The sequence below is a fragment of the Bison bison genome, unplaced genomic scaffold (genome assembly GCF_000754665.1).
Source record: "Bison bison bison isolate TAMUID 2011002044 unplaced genomic scaffold, Bison_UMD1.0 scf7180017864452, whole genome shotgun sequence".
NCBI classification, from domain to species: domain Eukaryota; kingdom Metazoa; phylum Chordata; class Mammalia; order Artiodactyla; family Bovidae; genus Bison; species Bison bison.
In genome coordinates, this window is record NW_011495014.1 from 6880537 (window position 1) to 6902711 (window position 22175).

The 22175-nt window shown below is 34.8% G+C and overlaps 1 protein-coding gene across 1 annotated transcript in view; it reads left to right on the top strand.

Annotated features, from left to right (window-relative positions):
- Nucleotides 1–22175, top strand: part of KCNH7 (potassium voltage-gated channel, subfamily H (eag-related), member 7) — a 532838-nt gene that overhangs the window by 471289 nt on the left and 39374 nt on the right. The window contains exons 8-9 of the mRNA XM_010858960.1: nt 1877–2276; nt 10125–10324. Of these exons, the coding sequence (XP_010857262.1) occupies nt 1877–2276; nt 10125–10324 (600 nt within the window). The remainder of the gene's footprint in view (nt 1–1876; nt 2277–10124; nt 10325–22175) is intronic.

Genomic DNA, 22175 nt, shown 5'->3' on the forward strand with positions numbered 1-22175 from the left:
CCTTCTCCTCCTGCCCCCAATCCCTCCCAGCATCAGAGTCTTTTCCAATGAGTCAACTCTTCGCATGAGGTGGCCAAAGTACTGGAGTTTCAGCTTTAGCATCATTCCTTCCAAAGAAATCCCAGGGCTGATCTCCTTCAGAATGGACTGATTGGATCTCCTTGCAGTCCAAGGGACTCTCAAGAGTCTTCTCCAACACCACAGTTCAAAAGCATCAATTCTTCGGAACTCAGCCTTCTTCACAGTCCAACTCTCACATCCATACATGACCACTGGAAAAACCATAGCCTTAACTAGACAAACCTTTGTTGGCAAAGTAATGTCTCTGCTTTTGAATATGCTATCTAGGTTGGTCATAACTTTCCTTCCAAGGAGTAAGCGTCTTTTAATTTCATGGCTATTTCCCTTACTACACCCTAAAAAATAATAGCTCAGTTTTGGGAACAGAGAAGACTCACCTCTCCTCCCATTCCTAAGTGAGCAATGACCAGAATCCAAATTGTAATAAGATGACCATCACAACTACACAAACTCCTTTTTAGAAGATTTGAATACTAACTGAAAAGAATTCAGGGGAGACAGAAATCTTTCCTTCCCTTGTGACCACTCTGGCATAAGGAAAAAAAAATTGTAACCCTGATTTTAGAATGGTAATGAAAGTATTTTCTTGATATTTAGAGCTCTTTTCTCACCAAATCAATATGAAGATATAGGGTGATAGTTCTGCCACATGCTATTTCTTTAATTAAAATATGTGTTCTTAACAAAGATGGATGTACTTTGAGAAATAAACACCAACAATGAACACATAAAATAACTCAATAATTGATTGGTAAATACCATGTAACATGGAATAATTATATACCCTGTGAATTATATACTACTTATAGTTGACATTATTTAGGAAACCTAACAAATGAACTTGCAATTTGTTTACAAATTTCAAATCCAAATTTGTTTACAGATTTCAAATCCAAACAACCAGTTAAATATCCTGTTATTATTTAGAAATGTCCTATCTTTAGATACCTGGTCAATAATAGTCATGCAATTAGTTACACATATCACATCCCAAAGCAAAATACATACTATCATTGGGATATCAAGAAACAATTTATCGATTCAACACATTTAAAAAGGAAAAACTGAATCTGAATATAGTACTTAATGCATGCATGCAATCATCCAGTAAGTTTCCCAGTTATCTGCTTGACTGGCTCCTCATTAAAACACGTCTAAACTCTAATGTCAGCTTCTCAGCAAGATTCTCTTTGGCCTTCCTTTCTAAAACGGTTCTTATCCCAACCCAAGCTCCTGAATACCCTCTATCATATCGCTCTGTTTTTATTATCATTGCACACTTTTCACTCTCTGAAATGATCTTATTATTTGTTTTAAAAATATTTATTTCCCCCCAATAGACAGTGGGCCTTGTTTCTCTTTATAAAAAGTGACACTTTGTCTAATAAATAAATATCTTTTTCTACTATAAAAATGACCACGTCCATTTGCTCTACACTATAATCCCACTTGCTAGGCCCACCAGTAACACACTGGGTTGTTTGTCAGTGAATGAATGATTTACTGAGTACCAATTATGTTCCAGGCAAATGGTTAAAGTGCAAAACAAAGCATGGTCCCTGTTCCAAAAGTATTACATGCCAAGATACTGAATTAATGTACCATACACTTTCAAAGTACTTTCCAAACAAATGTTAAAAAAAATAAAAAAACTAACCTTGATGTTTAATTCAAATATGCAGTTATCTTCAGTGCTGCCATATTTTTGTAACCTATTTCTACTTACTTTGCTACACAGGAACACACACTGAATTGTTTACCAACTGTTTCTGATCATGCACATTTATTTCCACAGACAACAACATTAATTGGTCTTTTGAAGACAGCTCGACTCCTGCGTCTTGTGAGAGTGGCCCGAAAACTTGATCGATACTCAGAATATGGGGCTGCAGTTCTAATGCTCTTAATGTGCATATTCGCCCTGATTGCTCACTGGCTGGCTTGCATTTGGTATGCCATTGGGAATGTAGAAAGGCCCTACCTGACTGACAAAATCGGCTGGTTGGATTCCTTAGGACAACAAATTGGGAAGCGTTACAATGACAGTGACTCAAGTTCTGGACCATCCATTAAAGATAAATACGTCACAGCACTTTATTTTACCTTCAGCAGTTTAACAAGTGTGGGATTTGGGAATGTGTCTCCTAACACCAATTCGGAGAAAATCTTTTCGATTTGTGTTATGTTGATTGGCTGTAAGTAGATTTCTCTTTTGTTATCTATTAGGATAAAATAATAGTACAAAATCAATGTCTCAAAAACATTTAAAAGAAAGCAAAGAAAAAATTATAGAAAGTTGTAGAGATAATGGGATTAAATATATGTGTATTTTATCATATCTGATTCTCTCTGTGAGGGGAGACACCAAAGATGTTGCATGACTTCAGGAAACTATGAGCATAAAACTAGAGTGACATGATCTTGGGATTCAGGAATTGAGACTTGAAGTCCACTTTTACTGATGCAAAAATGTGTCTGTAATTTATTACTAATGGTTATGTTCTGTAATATTTCAAGCTGAGACCAGATTAGAATAGGAAAGACTCTTTTACATTACATAACTAGATATACAGACATTGGTAGATTGATATAGATATGTAAATATCACCCTACTAATTATAATGTAAGCCAATCTTTCATAGATACACATATGCACATACATACATATATATATGTATGTATTTTTCCTTGTCATTTGACTAAAAATTCCTTTTTGACATTATGCCAAGGACCTAAGTGATTGCCTTTTACCCTACAATGGGTAATGCTATGAGCATCATTTATAAGTTATATTCTTTAGAATAAGAAAAAAAAAACTGTGTAAAACTAAAGATATTTTAATATTAATTATAAAAAACCACACTTTGGAACCACTAAAAATAACCTTGTTTATACCAGGCAGCAACCGACAAAAGCATGATGGATTTTTAAAGTCTGAAAAAGAGCATCATCCTTAGATTGCATACAAATTTGAAAATAGATCCAGAGAGTTAATTTTTGAATGTTAATATATTGAGTAATAAAATGTTCTTGGTAAGCTTTATTTACGAAACGTAAATAGATTCATATTAGTATATTATTTATTGATTCAAATAGTTTAGTGTTCACTGTGCTTAAAATTTACTTTTCATATGTATGTCTTGTGCTTTTATTTTAGTAAGATTGTATAGGCAAATAATACATTTAAATAATGCTTAAAAATATTCTGAAAATTCAGGCTCAGTCTTGTTACAAACCAAAAAACAGAATTACACTCAAAAGGAAATGAAAGTGGAGCCCGCTGGAAAAAATAGAAAATTCATTCCAGAGAGACTGAATCTTACAGAACAAACACAGCCCCAACCATTCTGTGATTGCAACTGCTAGTAAATATTTTATAGTGGCTATCAGTTTTAGTGGCATTAGTAACAAAGAAAAGAAAAAAAGTATGTTTTTAATTATAGAAATGTATATAGGCACTTTTCAAAAGAAAACAGTACTTGACTCTTGAAACAGAATTTGCAAGGAAGAATTTTTTAAGAGCTGTGCCATGCTAAGTTGCTTCAGTCCATGTCCGGCTCTGTGTGACACTATGAACTGTAGCCCGCCAGGCTCCTCCGTCCATGGCATTCTCCAGGCAAGAATACTGGAGTGGATTGCTATTCCCTTCTCCAGGGGATCTTCCCCACCCAGAGATGGAGCTGTCTTATATGTCAAGCCTGCACTGGCCTGCGGGTTCTATGCCACTAGCCCCACCTGGGAAGCCCTTTTTAAGAGCACTGAAGTTTATCCTGTTCACCCCATAGGAATCCTTACCTCTTGTGAGGATTAAGTGAAATGCATGGTACTATTTATCGTATAAATTATTTTATTTTTTTTGTCTTACAATTGTTTTAATTTTTATTTTAATGAGTTCTTTGATTTTGCTTGTCTTGTTTGCTCATGACTTTTGTAAATTCTTTAATTAGTTAATATGATACTCGAATAATTTTTTTTTCTTTTCTTTTCTTTTTTAACTTTACAATATTGTATTGGTTTTGCCATAACGTGTAAATTATTTTAAATTAGAGAACTCAGTTCTTTACTTGCTCTGTGGTGGTGGTGGTTTAGTCGCTTGTGACAACGTGGACTGTAGCCAACCAGGCTCATCTGTCCCAACATCTAATCCTTAAATCAGGGAATTACTGCCAGTTTTTCTTCTTCCTTTCTTTGTGTCTTTTTCCTTCCTTTTTTCTTTCTTTTCTTCCTCCCTTGCTCTCTACTTCCCTTCCTTCCTTCCTGTATTTTTGCCTTTTTGAATGTGACATTATGCTATTTCTATTGATTGTTTAGGAAGAATATTTGTTTCCTGCAGAGGAATTCTATCTTTTAATAAAAAACACTCTAGTTAATTGGGTTGACTAAGATATATCCATATCCCACATAATATCTTTTATTTGAATAACAGACTTGCTTCTACAAAACTTAATCAAAATGGGATTATGTAAAGCTTAGCATCACACAGGAAAAAAAATTTATACATATACCTAGAGAATTGGATCATGAGCTATTATGCCATAAAAGGTAAAATAAGATTGGAAACTTAGCAATAATAAGCATGCCTTGAAATTTTCATAGCCATTTAATGTATTTGTGTATACCTACACATGATATTTTCATTTAGACCCAAATGTATTTAGAAATGATTTAATTTTCTGTATTTAGTTCTATTTTTATACTAAGTACATACCCCTCAATTGTATGAGTAGTTTGATTTAAACCTGAAAATAAAATATAATATCCAAAATATAAATGTAAAGTATTGTATATATACTACTGCAAGTTAAAGTTGTTACAGTCAGTTATCAAGTTGAACTCTTTTTCCCAAAGCTTCTTTAAAACTAATATTCATTCTAAAATAAAATTTTAAGCCAAAGTAATCTGCAATCCCTTTTGCAGCAGTACAATTCAAGGAAACTAAAAATTAAACATTAAAGGCTATCATCTAATTAAATTCAAATAACTCAGATACCTATAGATACATTTTTAAAAACTATTTGCAAAGATAGTCACCAACTTTGCTTCTGAATATGTACAGAGAACAGTAACCATAGAATTCTTTTTAAAAATATACACACTTCAAGATGAAAAATAAAAGCATAAATATGGAATTTAGAAAGATGATAACAATAACCCTGTGTACGAGACAGCAAAAGAGACACTGATGTATGGAACAGTCTTATGGACTCTGTGGGAGAGGGAGAGGGTGGGAAGATTTGGGAGAATAGCATTGAAACATGTAAAATATCATGTATGAAATGAGATGCCAGTCCAGGTTCAATGCACGATACTGGATGCTTGGGGCTAGTGCACTGGGATGACCCAGAGGGATGGTATGGGAAGGGAGGAGGGAGGAGGGTTCAGGATGGGGAGCACATGTATACCTGTGATGGATTCATTTTGATATTTGGCAAAACTAATACAATTATGTAAAGTTTAAAAATAAAATAAAATTTAAAAAAAATTTAAAAAATAAATAAATAAATAAACTCTCAATCCTGTTTTGGAAAACAGGATTGCATTTACAGAAACCTGGCTAAGTTTCTCCCAGAGGAGGAAATAGAGATAAAAGTTAAAAAAGAAGTCTACCTGTGAGCTCATAAACTGTTAAAATATTTGGATAAATACCTGCCCTTTGTAAGCAATGTATGATAATAGCCAAGGCTGCCTTTTAACTAAAATCCTTTTTTTTTAGACTATATTATTTTCTAGGCAGGAATAAAAAGTAAAATACTAAAAAAAAAAAAAAAGTATAAGTGAGAATATAAGTTAAGATCACATATTTATATCTATTTTTCTGATATTAATATATAACATAAGTATAATCTTTATTCAAATATTATAAATATACACATTTGATTTTTAAAAACCTATAAACCAGTATATAAAGGCAAATGTATTTCATCTCTGACCTGCTTGACAAACATCTTAGGAGCATTTCTTTTTTTTATAATGTGTAAAACAAAGTAACTAGATTTCTGTTTCTAACCATGATGGCGAACCTGAAACCTTACACTACTCCTATAACTTCTTTTTTTAAATATCAGAAAACTAAACAAAGTATATAAGCGTTTAGATTTCATCAAAATTAGTAACTTCAGCTTTCCAAAGGATACTGTTAAGAGGAACAAGCAAATGATAGACTAGAAAAAAATACTCTCAATACTTAGATCTAGAAAAAAAGACTTTTATTTAGAATATATCAAGAATTCTTACAACTCCATAATAAGAAGACAAGTCAATTTTTAAAAAATGAGAAAAAGTTTTAAACGGACATTTCACAAAAGAAGATATGTCAGTGGCCAGTAAATACATGGAGAGATATTATTAGTTGTCACGGAAATGCAATTAATGCTCTAAGATGGTTAAAATAAGACAACACCAAATGTTCGGAAGGTTGTAGAACAGCTGGTATTCTCAAATATTGCTGGTGAGAATGTAAAGTCACCCCAAATTTGGGAAATAGCTTGGCAAGTTCCTTAAACATAACCAGCGGCATGTGTGCTCAGTGGCTAAGCCATGTCCAGCTCCTTGCAACCCAGTGACTGTATCTCCCCAGGCTTCTCTGTCCATGGGATTTCCCAGGACAAGAATACTGGAGTGGGTTGCCATTACCTTCTCCTGGGGATCTTCCCCACCCAGGGATCAAACCCTAGTCTATTGCATTGGCAGGCAGATTCTTTACCACTAAGCCACCAGGGAGGTCCGAACATACCACACAGATCCGCAATTCTATTTCTAATTCTTGCAAAGGGAAATGAAAATGTATACCCATACAAAGACTTGCACACAAATGTTCCTCACAGTTTTATTCATAATAGCCAAAAACTAGAAACGGTGAGATTTTATCAACAGAAGAGATAAATGAACTTGGTAGAACCATGTGATGAGAATCTACTCATGATAAAAAAAAAAAAAAAGAACAAATTGCTGACACATACAAAACAGAATTTCAAAATTCATATGACTGAAAAAGGAGTCAGACATAGATGAATATGTTCATTATGATTCTATTTATATGAAACTCTAGGAAATGCAAACTAATCTGTAATGACATAAAGGAGCTCAGTGATTGTCTAGAGTTAGCCTAGAAAACAGTGGGCAAGCAGCCAAGGGACACAGTGGAATCTTCTGGGATGATGAAAATGGTCTATAATCTTGATTGTGTTAACACGGGTGTGTATGCTTGTCAACTAAGCTGTGCATTTAAAACAGATTCATTTTGTTGTACCTAAATTATACATCATCAAAATTTATCTTTTTAAATTTGCGTACTAGGTAGAAAAGCATTTTTATTTCTTTTATCAGTATGTTTCAGCTATTACCCAATGACCCTACATTCATTGGGATTCCCTGGTAGGCTCAGATGGTGAAGAGTCTGCCTGCAATGTGGGAGGCCCAGGTTTGATCCCTGGGTTGGCAAGATCCTCTGGAGAAGGAAATGGCAACCCACTCCTGTATTCTTGCCTGGAAAATCCCATGGACGGAGGAGCCTGGCAGGTTACAGTTCATGGGAGCCGAAAGAGTCAGACATGACTGAGCAACATCACTTTCACTTTCTAAAATCATTAGTTTGGTGAGCTTCTTAGATTTTGAGTGTGGCATGCTGAAGTTTTAAATTATACCTGTTTTATTTGTATAGTACCTCGAGGTGAAGCAAATCATTTTGGTGAAAGAAGAATTTTCTGTTAAGGAAGGGTAAACAAAATAGTGAGTTGAGAGAAATGATTGTATGGTCTGCCAGCTTGCTTTTGATTCATATTTTATGCCAGTTGATGGGCATTAGCTAAATAATTGGAGAAGGAAATGGCAACCCACTCCAGTGTTCTTGCCTGGAGAATCCCAGGGACGGGGGAGCCTGGTGGGCTGCCGTCTGTGGGGTCACACAGAGTCGGACACGACTGAAGCGACTTAGCAGCAGCAGCAGCAGCTAAATAATGTATACAAAATAGAATCATTTTATGATTTTCTCTTGCTTACCACCTTTAGCTCCATTTGCTTCCTAAAAATATAGGAAAAAAATGTATGCCTTTATTATAATTTAAAAAGTCATTAGCATAGAATTTCCTTAGAGAAATATATGCTATTCATGTATTCAACTGTGTACTTATGATCTAGATTTTGCTGTCCTATCAATGAGTAGAAATACCTGTTTATGATCAAACTAATGTTTGGTTCATTTTTATGGCAGTATGGAGATAAAAACACAGTATTTATTAAAAACAAAATAAGAATGTTTTCCCTGACTCTTCTTTGCATAATTATGTGGTTTAAGTAAAATAACTAGCATTGATTATGGGCCCTCTAATTAAATCAAGTGAAAATCTGTACCAAACCATTTCCTGAGAACATGATAGATACTTTGGACACTTATCAACAAGCATAAATATTTCCAACACTAAAGTTAGGCAGAGTAAAATATATTTTTCACATAAATCTCTTTGAATCGTGGTAATCCATTTTAGGCACGTATTGCTAGCTCCCTTCTTAACTGTTCATTTACTCAAATTATGCCCAAGTTTTTGTTTTGTTTTTTTTCTTTTTCACGCCTGTGGAAGATACAACCTAAACAGGTTTTCTATATTAATGAGACTTACTGTCTTTCACAAACCCCAATTCAGCCTTCCTATAGATTTCCCCAATATTTTTCCCTTTACATAGATAAAGCACCACCCATTTGTCTGGGACATTCTCTTACTTGGGACATCTATGATAAACAAGGACCATGCTAACCAAGAGACAGAAATAACATGGAAAACAAAGCAAATGACCAAGAAGATAAATCATTTTAAAACACAGACTGAATCTGGCCAAAATTTACCTTAAAAATGATCAAGCGGTTTATATAGGCAATGGTTTGTAAAATGTGTTGTGGAAAAAAAATACGTTGGGTGAATATTGTTGAACAAATACTTTGAGGAGTTGTTGATTGTTGTTTTTGCTTTTTTTTCCCTTTGCCCCCACCTGCTTGATACATTACAGTTCCATTACCTCCTCTCTAAGTGTCTGACATATGTCCAAAGCAAGATGTAGGCCATTGTCATCATGTGACTTTCTGTATAGAATATAGAATTTTTTTTAGGATTATTAGAAACTAAACAAATATAAAAAGAAAGACAAGATATTTAAAGAGCTTCTGTTAAATTATAAATATTTTGCCCAGGAAGCTTTAGAAATGGCATTCTAAATAATGAATGTTAGGTTTTTTTCTTCCCATAGGTGAAAGAACAAAGACGTCATTCTATTTTTCTCTGCAAAAATAAAGCTATTTTCTCATAGTCTAAGCCAAAGATATATTTCTCATATAGAAAGTAGAAAAATAAATTCTAATAGATTAAAAATTACACATGAAGAAGCACTCTAAGGAAACGGTGATTTCCTTGAAACAATTTATGGGGATTCCCCTGATGGTCCAGTGGCTGAAACTCCGGGTTCCCAATGCAGGGACCTCGGTTTGATCACTGGTCAGAGAACTAGATCCCACAGGCCACAAAGATCTCACATACCACAACGAAGCCCTGGCACAGCCAAATAAATGAGTAAATAATTCAAAAAATATTATTCCTTAGCAAATCCTTAAATTTTATAGTAAATTTTTAATATTACAAGGTAGAGTTGTCGCAATTCAAAAACCTTTACTCCACTTCCAGAATACAGATCTGTGGTAACCCCATGATGTACCTTCTTATTACATTACAAATAAAATGTTGATTCTAAACATATTTTATCTCTAGTCAATAGTCTAGATTGGTTACAGGTTGATATTGTAAATGGTCTGAGTTTTTACTTTAATATTGAATCCATGATGAATTCGGGTATTTTTCCTCTCCAGATTTACCATGAAAATTATAAACTTTACAACAGTATTGACTTAACTACTTTATTCCCCACGGGCCAGTGATAAACCCTCACAAATGGATTGAGATTAAAAAAAAAAAAAAAAATCTGCATTTTGAGATTCTGACAAGATATAATATCCCCAAGTGCAGTCTTTCCCCCATAACTTTGTTTTTTATCCAATCCAGCATTAATGTATGCAAGCATTTTTGGGAATGTATCTGCAATTATCCAAAGACTATACTCGGGAACTGCCAGGTACCACATGCAGATGCTGCGAGTAAAAGAGTTCATTCGCTTTCACCAAATCCCCAACCCTCTGAGGCAACGGCTTGAAGAATATTTCCAGCACGCATGGACTTACACCAATGGCATTGACATGAACATGGTATGTATTACTGTTTTCCAAAACTGGAGCCCCTCAGGCATTATAGCTACAGCCAAAATGAAAAAAAACAGTCTCACCAGCTTTGAACCCCTTGCTTTTGTTTTCCTTTCTCGGATGTTTATTTTCTCCCCTGGAGATAGTCTTTCATTCTCAACTCATGGCATTGCATGGTGCTATATCTAGTTATACTGTGTGGCAAAGGCATAACATGATGCAAACTGATATAACTGTGTGTCGTAGAGCGCCTACTTCTGGTCAGAGAGAGCATTGCTAAGTTAGGACTTGGGCTTTCCCACATGGCCTAGCTGCCAGAGCCTGCAAAATAGATGGATCCATATGCATTAAGATATTACCAGTAAACAATAAGATATTACCAGTAAACAGTAATAATTATAATGCCTCCAAACAGAAATTTTTTTAAAAAATATGACATTTTAAGGATCTGTGGGAGAGGTTAAGGAACTTAAGTATACCATAAACATTTTATAATAGGAAGTTTCATGTTTCTGTTAAGGACAATTTTTCTATATTTTAATCAATTAAATATGTGCCCTTTTACTGTATCTGGTTTAATGCATCTTTCCTTTCAAGGGGGAAATATGTATTCCTTCATAACTCTTAAACAAATTCAACATCAACTTTTCATAACCTTCCCTCCTCTATTAATGCTTAAAAATCAATACAACTAATAAAATTAATTGACCTAAAGAGCTACTTTAATTATTAGGAAAATTACATATATCTTTTGGACCTAGCTATTTGGCTATAGAGATTGATTACTAAAGATAAATTATATGATAAATACAAATTCAATAGCGTGTCATAGACCTATTAAAAAATGATTAGAATTATGATACCCTCCCATCTAGCTATTCCTCCACTGGGCAAGGATCTTTTTTCTAAGAGTTCTTTAGAAAATGAAATCTTTCAAAGTTAGTGACAGCAACAGTATGATACAACTTTTTCATACAACTTATTCAATTGAGATTGACATTTTTTTATTTCATTATCAATAGCCTAACTAAAAAAATAAAGGTTCAAAATTAGCAGTTAAGGTACAGAAAGCATTGCACATACTGCCCAGTTTGAAATATATATTTACATATGATAAGTTTACCATAGCTGTGCATGATTTATTTGATTGAGAAGTAATGGCATGCCATTATAAAATTTTTAATTTGAGGAACTAATCAATCAGCACATTTCATACAAAACCATAACTGAATTCCATGAGTTATTTCTAATTATCCCATATTTACTTGTGAAAATTCATGTGCAAAGTTGATCTCACCAGGATAACACTTTAATCTCTTAAGAAAGTACCTACAAATTGGTCACTTTTGTTTATTTCCATTCATATTATTATTTAATGAAGATATCAACATTCAGAAACTACAGGGGATTCTCTAATGCTGGGTTGGCTGAAGCAGTGTCAAGAATCTTTAATCAAAACACATGTCACTCAATTTTGTTGTTCCATTCTGCCAGATTATTTCAATAACAATAGTTAAACATTTATTTATTTTACTTCCCCTCTCCATATTACTCTAGTTTTGTGACCATTTTTTTTGTGATAAAGTCTATTTTGTAAAAACTATTTACCTTTCATTGTTTGACTCTATTACCTATGAATTTGGTTTATATACCACTTGCCTATTTACAATGTACTTATGAAAGATTTATCTCTTTCCTGTCTGCTTCACACCTTAATACATGGAATCACAACACCCACCGGTAAGAACAGGAGGTATTTATATCCAATTTAATTCTCGTGTAAATTGTGGAGAACACCCTTGTGATCTGTCAGGTTTAGAGCTTGTTAAATGATTTCTAATGTTAGTTCTGATCTTTTTTGCATGGTGTAGCAGAGGAAATACAAAGCAAGAAACTGGGGAAGATAACCTGGAAGAGGCCAAGTACAGAATAGAAATTCTTAACTTGAACAACAACTTGACCTCTAATAATATTTATATAGAGTTTCCCCCCAAACCCACCCACAAAAAGTCATTTATCTGCCCCTTCCTCCACTCTGGTAAAGGTTATGGGTATACGGTTTGCATTAGATAATTGTCATAAAGAAAACGTCATTCTCTTTCATCATCCTCTATTTTCATGATGTAGGTGCTTTTCTTTCCTCTCATCTGCATGCCTGTATTGCATGATCCAGGAGTTGTGTGAGCTCTAAACCATGTGCCACTGAGTCTTGCGTGTGGTTTTGAGAGCTTGACTTTGCACGAACTTCTTGTTTGTACACAGTGTCTACATTTCTCATCTTGTGACTGCAATGTGAGTAAAAGATCCAAGTGCAATGTAACTCTGAAAACTCAGCAAATGGAAGATGCTTGCTAATTAAGCACAATGTGCTAAAGAAAGTTGATTAGAAAAAAGCAACCCTACTCTTAGACTACTGAGAGGTTAAAAAAAAAAATTCTTTTTTTTTTACCTCTAACACCACATTGTTAAATCCCTGTGTCTTATTAGTTTTATTGTTAACTAAATTGTGATTTAATAACAATTTAATGCGACTTAACTTTATGTACTGTGATACATAAAAATACATCAAACTGTTGTATTTTACATCAGCATTCCATGTTATTTCATTTAAGTATAACCTTAAATATAATTTATCATGAAACATTTCAGGCCATTTTTGCTGTTTAACCATGTCCAGATGAAGTACAAAATGTTTATTCATACTCTATTAATTGACTTAAAATTCTTTTTCATAGCCCCAAACATTTGATTGTTTGATCACAAAACATCACAAAGAATTTACCTAAAACATGGAGCCATATTCCTTATTCCCTGTATTTTTGCTTTTAGTGGAACATCTATTGCCAGAATGTTCCAGAACCCAAAGCATTCTGGGAATATTTATGGGCTTCCTCTCAGTTGTGCCAAATGATTCAGATTGCAAAAGGAAAGCAGTCAGAATAATGAAGTGAGTGAAAGGAAGATGTCCTTTTGCAAATTATGTCAGGTTTAGAATTAGTAAAAATTAGCTCAGAAATGTCCATAGGTCAAGCTTGGAAAATACTTTTCTTTCTGCAATACTTTTTCAGATTAGGACTGAAGGTTCCTCAATGGATTTCCCCAAAAAAATCAAAGCTGTCTTATAACCCAATCTGAAACTTTCAGACATTATCTAACATTGATTTTAGTTACAACACTGCCAGAAACTGAAAATCACCTTCCATGTCATTGTAGAATCAAGCCATGCACATGAAGGAACATGGCTTGAATGACCAAGGACACCAATAACTATGATCTGTCCATCATTCTGGATGGAGAGAAATAAATCACTAATGACAGAAACCACTCCATAATTTAAAATTATATTTGCATGGAAGAAAAGCCTTTTTAAAAATGGCCCTCTAATAATGCCTGAATAATAGAAAAAATATATATAGAATAAAAATTCAGAAGACCCAAGTACTAGCTATCAATATGCCACTAATCTTGGACAAGTCACTTAACCTGTCTGTAGTTTCATTAAACATGCCATTTTCAAATAGTTCTAAAGCGCCAGAACTGCCCTTGCTAAATCTGTGAAGCAATTATTATAGGAGTTTTTCTGCTTGAGGATGTAGAGTCTAACCTATCTGCTGCACACTCTTTTGCTCCCTCTGAGTCTCCTTTGTAGAACAATTGTTTCTGCGTTGAGTATTATTCAAAAGCCACTGAAGTAAGTGAATGGTAGAATTGTGGATGGCAGAGAAATCAAGGAGACCATCTCAGGTAAAGACAAGGACAGGAATAGAGGCCCTGTTTTGAGACTTCCAAGGCAGAATTAAGGCAGATAATCTAAAAACAACTTCATTTAATTTATTTTAAGAAGAAGGGAGAACAGTTGAGTATTTTAGGCTGGGGTGTTGATGCAGAAAAATTTGAGAAACAGATATAGAAAGGAGTTGAAATAAGAACCTAAAAAAGAAGAATAAATTCTTTAGCAACCAGATAGACAAAGTTTCCTTAAAGAGAGGTAGGAGAAGAAAGAAAAATGATGGAGGCTTTGGTTTTGAGGAATAAAGAAGGCGACTCAGTGGCACTCGTACATACCACACGGTCCAGCCCCTGTGGTCAAGCAGAGACTAATTTCTCAGAAAGAAGAAGGTATAGGGCCAGAGAAGAGTTGAATAAGGGAGAATATTTAGAGATTTCAATCAAGAATCAACCTAGTGGGCTAAAATTGCTTAGAATCACAGTGGGACTCTTGCCAGGCAGATTCTTTACCGCTAAGCCACCTGGGAAGCCCCAGAGTGGGACTCTCGAGTGACAAAACATACACTTCTAATGGACCAAATGAGTGAAGCCGATGAAAATAGAAAAGAAAAGAATGAAGAATGACATACTGTTTAATAGAAATTCCTACTTCTTGGGGCTGATGTGATTTCTAAGGACATTTTAATGAAAATCTGATTTCATTTCTTTCCATGACTCTTTTCCTGCTCCTCTGTTATCTGATAACTCTGACTATAGACTACTACTACTAACTGCTTGCTGCTACTACTAACTACCATCTATTTAACTAGCAATTACTAACACTAACCTGCATCTACAATCTAACTGCATTCCATCAAAACTATTGTTGCACCCATTCCCTATGTTTATTTAAGTAACTTCATCTGTGCCAGACTGTCACTTTCAAATACACTGCTGCTGCTGCTAAGTTGCTTCAGTCGTGTCCGACTCTGTGCGACCCCATAGACGGCAGCCCACCAGGCTCCCCCGTCCCTGGGATTCTCCAGGCAAGAACACTGGAGTGGGTTGCCATTTCCTTCTCCAATGCATGAAAGTGAAAAGTGAAAGAGAAGTCGCTCATTCGTGTCCGACTCTTAGCGACACCTTGGACTGCAGCCCACCAGGCTCCTCTGTCCATGGGATTTTCCAGGCAAGAGTACTGGAGTGGGGTGCCATTGCCTTCTCCGCAAATATACTCCACTAATGTTCTATTTTAATATGTTGTAGTGAAACGTAATTTTGAGCTCTTTCAATGTCTAATTCAGCAACTCAGATAAAATAATCCTTGTGACATTAAGCCACATAGGATATAAAGCAAAATTTATAAAATAGCATATCTTGTCTCTACCATAATATTTTTATTACCCTTTACTTTTTTTCTAATGATACTTTATATACCAAAGTTGATACAGTCAGTGAAAAACCTTGGACTAGTTCATTATAAGGCTACAGTAAAATAACTACAAATATGATGCCTTTCGAGTGTGACTAACCATCCAGTGGGCAGGGACCCAGTTACCAAGAAGTCTTCAGAAAATAAAAACACTCGTGTTTAAAGATATAAGCAGCATAATACAATTCTTGCACAGGTGAACCTACAATTTAGATTGATATTTTTATTTGATCAGTAATAGTTTAACAAAAAAGCACCAGTTCAAAATTAGCAATCAAGGTACAGAGAACATTACCAATGTCTCCTAATATGAAAGACATATGCTACTTCTCTACACTTAGGTAGAAAACTGTAAATCCACATATTTAAAAAGGGAGCATGGGGATTAGCAAAACAAAAAACAAAAAAAAAACAAAAAAACACCTGCATTTAAATGATAATGACCCTGAGGATTGGTGACATCTTTTAGTTTTCTGTAAAGAAATTGTTGCTGTTTAAGAGTAGAATTAAAGTAATGGCTGTCTACAATGAACCTTAAAAGATATTTTCATCATCATGCTGATTAGTTGACAGGAATTGCCTGGATCATCAGAAACTGGATATGTGAAATTTTCCACTTGCAAGAAATCTACTATTAACACACATACTTGGCAATTGTATTAACACCTGAACCTCAGGCGTTTAAGAGAGGGCAAGTCACATGTCCTTCCTATTTTTCCTCCAGGCTCTTTATCCTAAAGTCTCAAAATGCCACAGAGCACAATAATTATACCATCTGGAGCCCCCTGACATGAACAATATCAAGCTTAAGACAAGCATCTGGTATTTTCAGATTACAAATGGTATATGTTAAATTATGGTTCACAAATGATGACGGTCATTTCAGGCTGGTCTCCAACCATTAAAGACTTGTTTACATCGAGCACCAAACCTGCTTTAAGCAAATCAAGTTCAACAGTGGGATCTGATCCTGAGCCATTCCTGAGTCAAGAGAAATAATGACAGCTTGGTCTGTGGCATTACACATGAAAATTAATCATTGCAGAAATACCACACTGAGGCAATGAACACACTTCTATGCTTCAGTTTCTCCATTTGTTAACGTTCTTCCTATGGTAGTAGGAAGGTGAAAATGATGTTTCAAGTTGTTTTTCAACTTCCAAAATTTATGGTACTATTCAAACAGGATTCAAGTGCAGTCTCTTATGCTGAAGAGTGATCTATGTGTCTAGATGCTTTCTTTGGAACACAGGAATAATTCAAGCTCAATACAGTTTAGGATCAATTAATAATCAGTACAGGCGAGCCAATAATGGAAAATAAAGACATCAATGTTCACTTTTAAAATATTCTTTGGAAACATGAATTTAGGTCCATTAAATTCAAATATTAGAGGAACTTAGCACTTATCAAACTTAATAGAATCAAACCATTCACAATTTATCCCAAAATAAAAGTCCAGTATTTAGTTAAAGAATTTCCCGAGACATCACCAATAGCTTGAGAATTTATATTAAAAATGGATATGTAAATTTCTACCCACTAGACCAGATATCATTTTTTAAAGGCAAAAATAAGCACAAGTAGTTCATCTTAGCCAATTGACCATATAGCCTTATGGCAGCAGACTCAGGAAAATTACATTTAATTATTTTTTCATGGTTTAGACATATTACTATCCATGGAGATGAGTGTGAATGGAAAAAAAACATATATAAGCATGCCTCTTTCATTCCAGATATTCTAAAAGAATCTTTTAGTTTGCATCTTGGGCTGCTGTTAGTCCAGTGTGCTACCCCAAGAACTCTACACTCAGCTTAGTGACCATCTGGTAAGAATCTTCCTCACTTTGGGTCCAGTACCTTGTATAGTGCATTTTAACACTTCTGGAGCCATGCTAAATCATTTTCCTCACTCTCCTGGCCATCTTCTTAACTCAGAATGCTCTACAATTCAGACAGAACTGAAACATGTCAGTAGTTAGAAACACCCACTGTAGTGGGAGGGAAAACCAAAGACTCAGTCCACACAAGTGTAATTATTGTACTTGAATCATAGAGGTTCACATCTAGCCATTACCTAGTTTTATCTGTGAGTCAGTGTGTGGACACTAGGAAAACAGGGCGTTAGTCGTGTTTTCTAAGATGGGAACATTGGCCCAGATTCTAATTCTAATTTTACATGCCTTATGTATGAGCTGTGCTGGAGTAGGCAACACCAGAACCGAGTTCAGAATGCTTTTTTATAATAAAGCAGGAATGGTTAATTGAGATGTCACTCCTATGAATTACTTATTCATAACATTTTTGTATAGATTTTGGTTACACTTTCCTTGTCATTTTTAAAGAAATCTTTGCAATTTATAGACATTGATGCTCTATCTCTCATTTAGATTTCAATTTATTCCTAGTCTCTTTCTAATATGCTGAGTTTGTTTAGGATATTGTCTGGATTTTAATTTTTTTGTTTTTTGTATCATCCAGTTAGTCAACTTTTCCTGTATACTTCAGAGATCCTGTCCTGTTTCACAAAGTTCCCACTAAACCTGTGGATTACACAAGTAGTTTCCTAGGCTTTGAGCTTTGTTATATGATTAAGGAAGAAAATTCTGAATCTGTTTGAAATGTAGTTTTATAAATTTTCTTCACATGGATGGAAGATAGGACTTTTTCTTTTGGTCTTAAATACCCCTGATTTATACATTAAATTATTAGGTATAATTGGAATGTATATTCCCTGATGGCTCTGATGGTAAAGAATCCTCCTGCAGTGCAGGCAACCCAGGTTCATTCCCTGGGTGGAGAAGATTCCCTGGAGAAGGAAATAGCTACCCACTCCAGCTTTCTTGCATAGAGAATCCCATGGACAGAGGAGCCTGGCAGGCTATAGTTCATGGGGTCTCAAAGAGTCAGATGCAACTCAGCACAAATACCTTTACTCCCATATTGGCTCTATTCCCTGGTGGCTTAGAGGGTAAACCGTCTGCCTGCAATGCAGGAGACAGGAAGATCCCCTGCAGAAGGAAATGGCACCCCACTCCAGTACTTTTGCCTGGAAAATCCCATGGACAGAGTAGCCTCATAGGCTACAGTCCATGGGGTCACAAAGAGTTGGAAACGACTGAGTAATGACACACATGGCAATATAAATTCTGATTTATTGTTAATAGCTTTATATCATACTTTGGTTATCTGACAAGGCAAGTCAACTCTTACTAATCTTGCTTTTCTTATTTGGGGGGACATATGAGAATATTTATTATTCCATACAAAATATATGACTATCTTAATTCAATTATGACAGATTCCATTTGGGCTTTTGAGATAACCCAGAGATCAGATTGTTATTTCTGGCACACAAAAATCAGAACTTGTAACCAATATCAAAGTTTACTCAAGAATATATGTAATCATAAGGCGAATCAAGGCATGTTGATCCTTCTTCTAGTATGTGTTCTAAGTTTTAACATTGTTGTTCAGTCACTAAGTCATGTCCGATTCTTTGCAACCCCATGGACTATAGCACGCTAGGTTCCTCTGCCTTCCACTATCTCACAGGGTTTGCTCAAATTCATGTCCATTGAGTCAGTGATGTTAGTTAACCATCTCATCCTCTGCTACCCGCTTCTCGTTTTGCCCTCTACCTTTCCCAGCATCAGGGTCTCTTCCAGTGAGTCAGCTCATAGCATCAGGTGGCCAAACTATTGGAGCTTCAGCTTCAGCAACAGTCCTTCCAATGAATATTCAGGGTTGATTTCCTTCAGGGTTGATTGGTTTGATCTCCTTGCTATCCAAGGGACACTCAAGAGTCTTCTCCAGCACCACAATTTGAAAGCATCAATTCTTTGGTGCTCAGCTTCACTCATCCAACTCTCACATCCATTCATGACTACTAGAAAAATCATAGCTTTGACTCTACTGATCTTTGTCAGCAAAGTGGTGTCTCTGCTTTTTAATCTAGGTTTGTCATAGCTTTTCTTCCAAGAAGCAGGCATCCTAAGTTCATGGCTGAAGTCACAGCCCTCAGTGATTTTGGAATCCAGGAAAATAAAATCTGTCATTGTTTCTACTTTTTCCCCTTCTATTTGCCACGAAGTGATGGGACCAGATGCCATGATCTTAGTTTTTTGAATGTTGAGTTTCAAGCCAGCTTTTTCACTCTTTTCTTTCATCCTCATGAAGAGACTCTTTAGTTCCTTTTCACTTTCTGCCATTAGAGTGGTATCATCTGCATACCTGAGGTTGTTGATGTTTCTCCCAGCCATCTTGATTCCAGCTTGTGATTCATCCAGCCAAGCATTTCGCTTCAAGTATCCTGCATAAAAGTTAAATCATATTTAACATAGGAGGCCCCTAAACCATGTGTGTGATAACATAACACTTAAGCAGAACGAAGCTCTTTTGGTCATCAGACATACACATTTTAGAGTCTGGAAGTTACATAGCTTACAAGACATTTTCTAAAAAGTAATGTCCTATAAATCAATGAAATATTTGTTTACTGTAAGCAATTTAAACTAGACACACCCTGCCACAGATAAATGCCACTCCATAGATAAGAGCTGCCCCACACCTTTAGTGTGCTTGTGAAGAGCAGGTCATTAATCTTTGTCATTATCTAGTCACTTTTCTTTCCAGGTATTACTCAGAAAGGAGAGAGAATGAATCAAATACCTGTTGCTAACCCTTTCCATTCTATGAATTTTATATTAATTTTTACATGACTTTGAAATTTCAATATTAAGTTCCTTGCTGCACATTAAAATCATCTGAATATATAAATATTAGTGCTTCAGACCTACCCTGCAACAGTTAAACCAGAATTGCCTATAGCTATGTCAGAGCATCAGTATTTTTATGTCTATTCTAACATGTATCCAGGATTGCGAGCCACTGATGTAGAGCCTAAAAAAATTATGTCTCCTTCAGTAAGATTTTTCTAATGCTCTTAGAAATTCTTACCTTTGTTATTAAATTCATTCTTAAATTTATATATCTTAGTCAACCAAATGAAATACATTATACATTTCTGTTTTTACCTGCTATTTATCTTCCTTATAGCCACGTTAACATATTATCTGTCTCATTGTTTTTTCATTTGTTCTTTTTGCCTTACCACACGATTTGCAGGATCTTAGTTCCCTGACCAGAGATTGAACCCTCACCCCTGGGGAAGTGAAGGTGCGGAGTCCCAACCACTGGACTCTCAGGAAATTCCCTATCTGCCTCACTCTTATCGGACTTTTCCTTTAGTTTGTTTTAGTCTGATTTGGGTTGCTTTGTTTGGGCAGGAGGAGAGGTCGTTGAGGATTTACTCTTGGATGTTCTAAGTATCATATCAGCAACAAAAAGAGATACATCCATTCTCTTTTTTAAAACTACTATTTATTTTCCATATGAATTCACTAGATTCTTCAAAACAGTTTTGAATAGTAGTAGCTGACTTTTTGAAAATAACTTTACCATTAAAACTAATAGTTTTAAAAAATTATTGCATTTCTGAAATAAATCCTACTTGGTCACAGATATTTTTTGATATTTTGTTGATTGTATTAGCCAGTAAATTATTCATAACTGTGCATCTATTTTATAGTGGTATTGTTCTATAGTTACAAGCTTTTTAAATGTTAGAAAGAAATCATCTCTTAAACTATGTGGTCGTGGTGGTTTTAATAGTAGTTCTTTAACCACCATTCAATCTATACTATGGTAATTATTTATTCTGCTTCTTTCTTGGTCAATATTGATAATTCATATTTTGGGAAAAATTCATCCATTACATCTAGGCTTTCAAAGTGGTTACAAAATTGCTTCAAAGATTCTCTTTTAACTCATTTATTTAGTCTTTTCCATATCTGTAGCTACCTCTGCCTTATCATTGGTAAATTTGCATATTTTTGTTCTTTTTTTCTTCCTTTAGCAGGCCTTTGAAAGATTCACTTATTTCACTGTATTTTTTTCAAGGAACTAGCCTTTGGATTAATTTATTATTGCTATTATTTTTTCATCTTCAGCATTTGCCTTCATTACCTTCTTTTTTATTTCTTTGTTTTGTTCTATTATTTTTACCATTTGTTTTAAGTTTTTTTGAGTCTTTCTTTCTGAAATAACTAAGACATTAAGACTAATATTTTCCTTTCAATGTAAATTTTTCTGTGGTTCCATGGATTTTGATATGAATTTTTCTACTGCATTCTAAATTATGTATTTTTTGATCCAAAGGTTATCATAGAGTGTGGTTCTTAATTTTCATGTGCTTCTGATTTTTAGTCACTTTTTAATTATTTTTTCTAGAGTTAATGGACTATATAAGATTTCCACTTTTATAAATGTTTAAGTACCCACACCTAATACAAAACCAATCTATGACTGCATTTGTTTGCAATGACTCACTTTTATAAAGTTTTTCCGAAACATGTCGTTTTATTTTCATGGAGATGGGGGAACCCTGCTCTCTTTCTTTAGTCATACTTACTTCATTCTTTTATGTGCAATACAATTGAATTACGTGATTTCATTAACAAGTACAGCTGATGTACACGTGTTTCGGAACTTACACAGCTGGTTTGAAACTCAATTTGTAGAAGTAGGAATGTACGAGAACACAACAATATGGAACATTTGGAGTGCTGGGTAACAAGACTAAACACATTTTACAGAAGGGGAATCTACTAGATAGAGGAAGAGAACTTCTGCTATTTTGAGAACTTCTGCTATT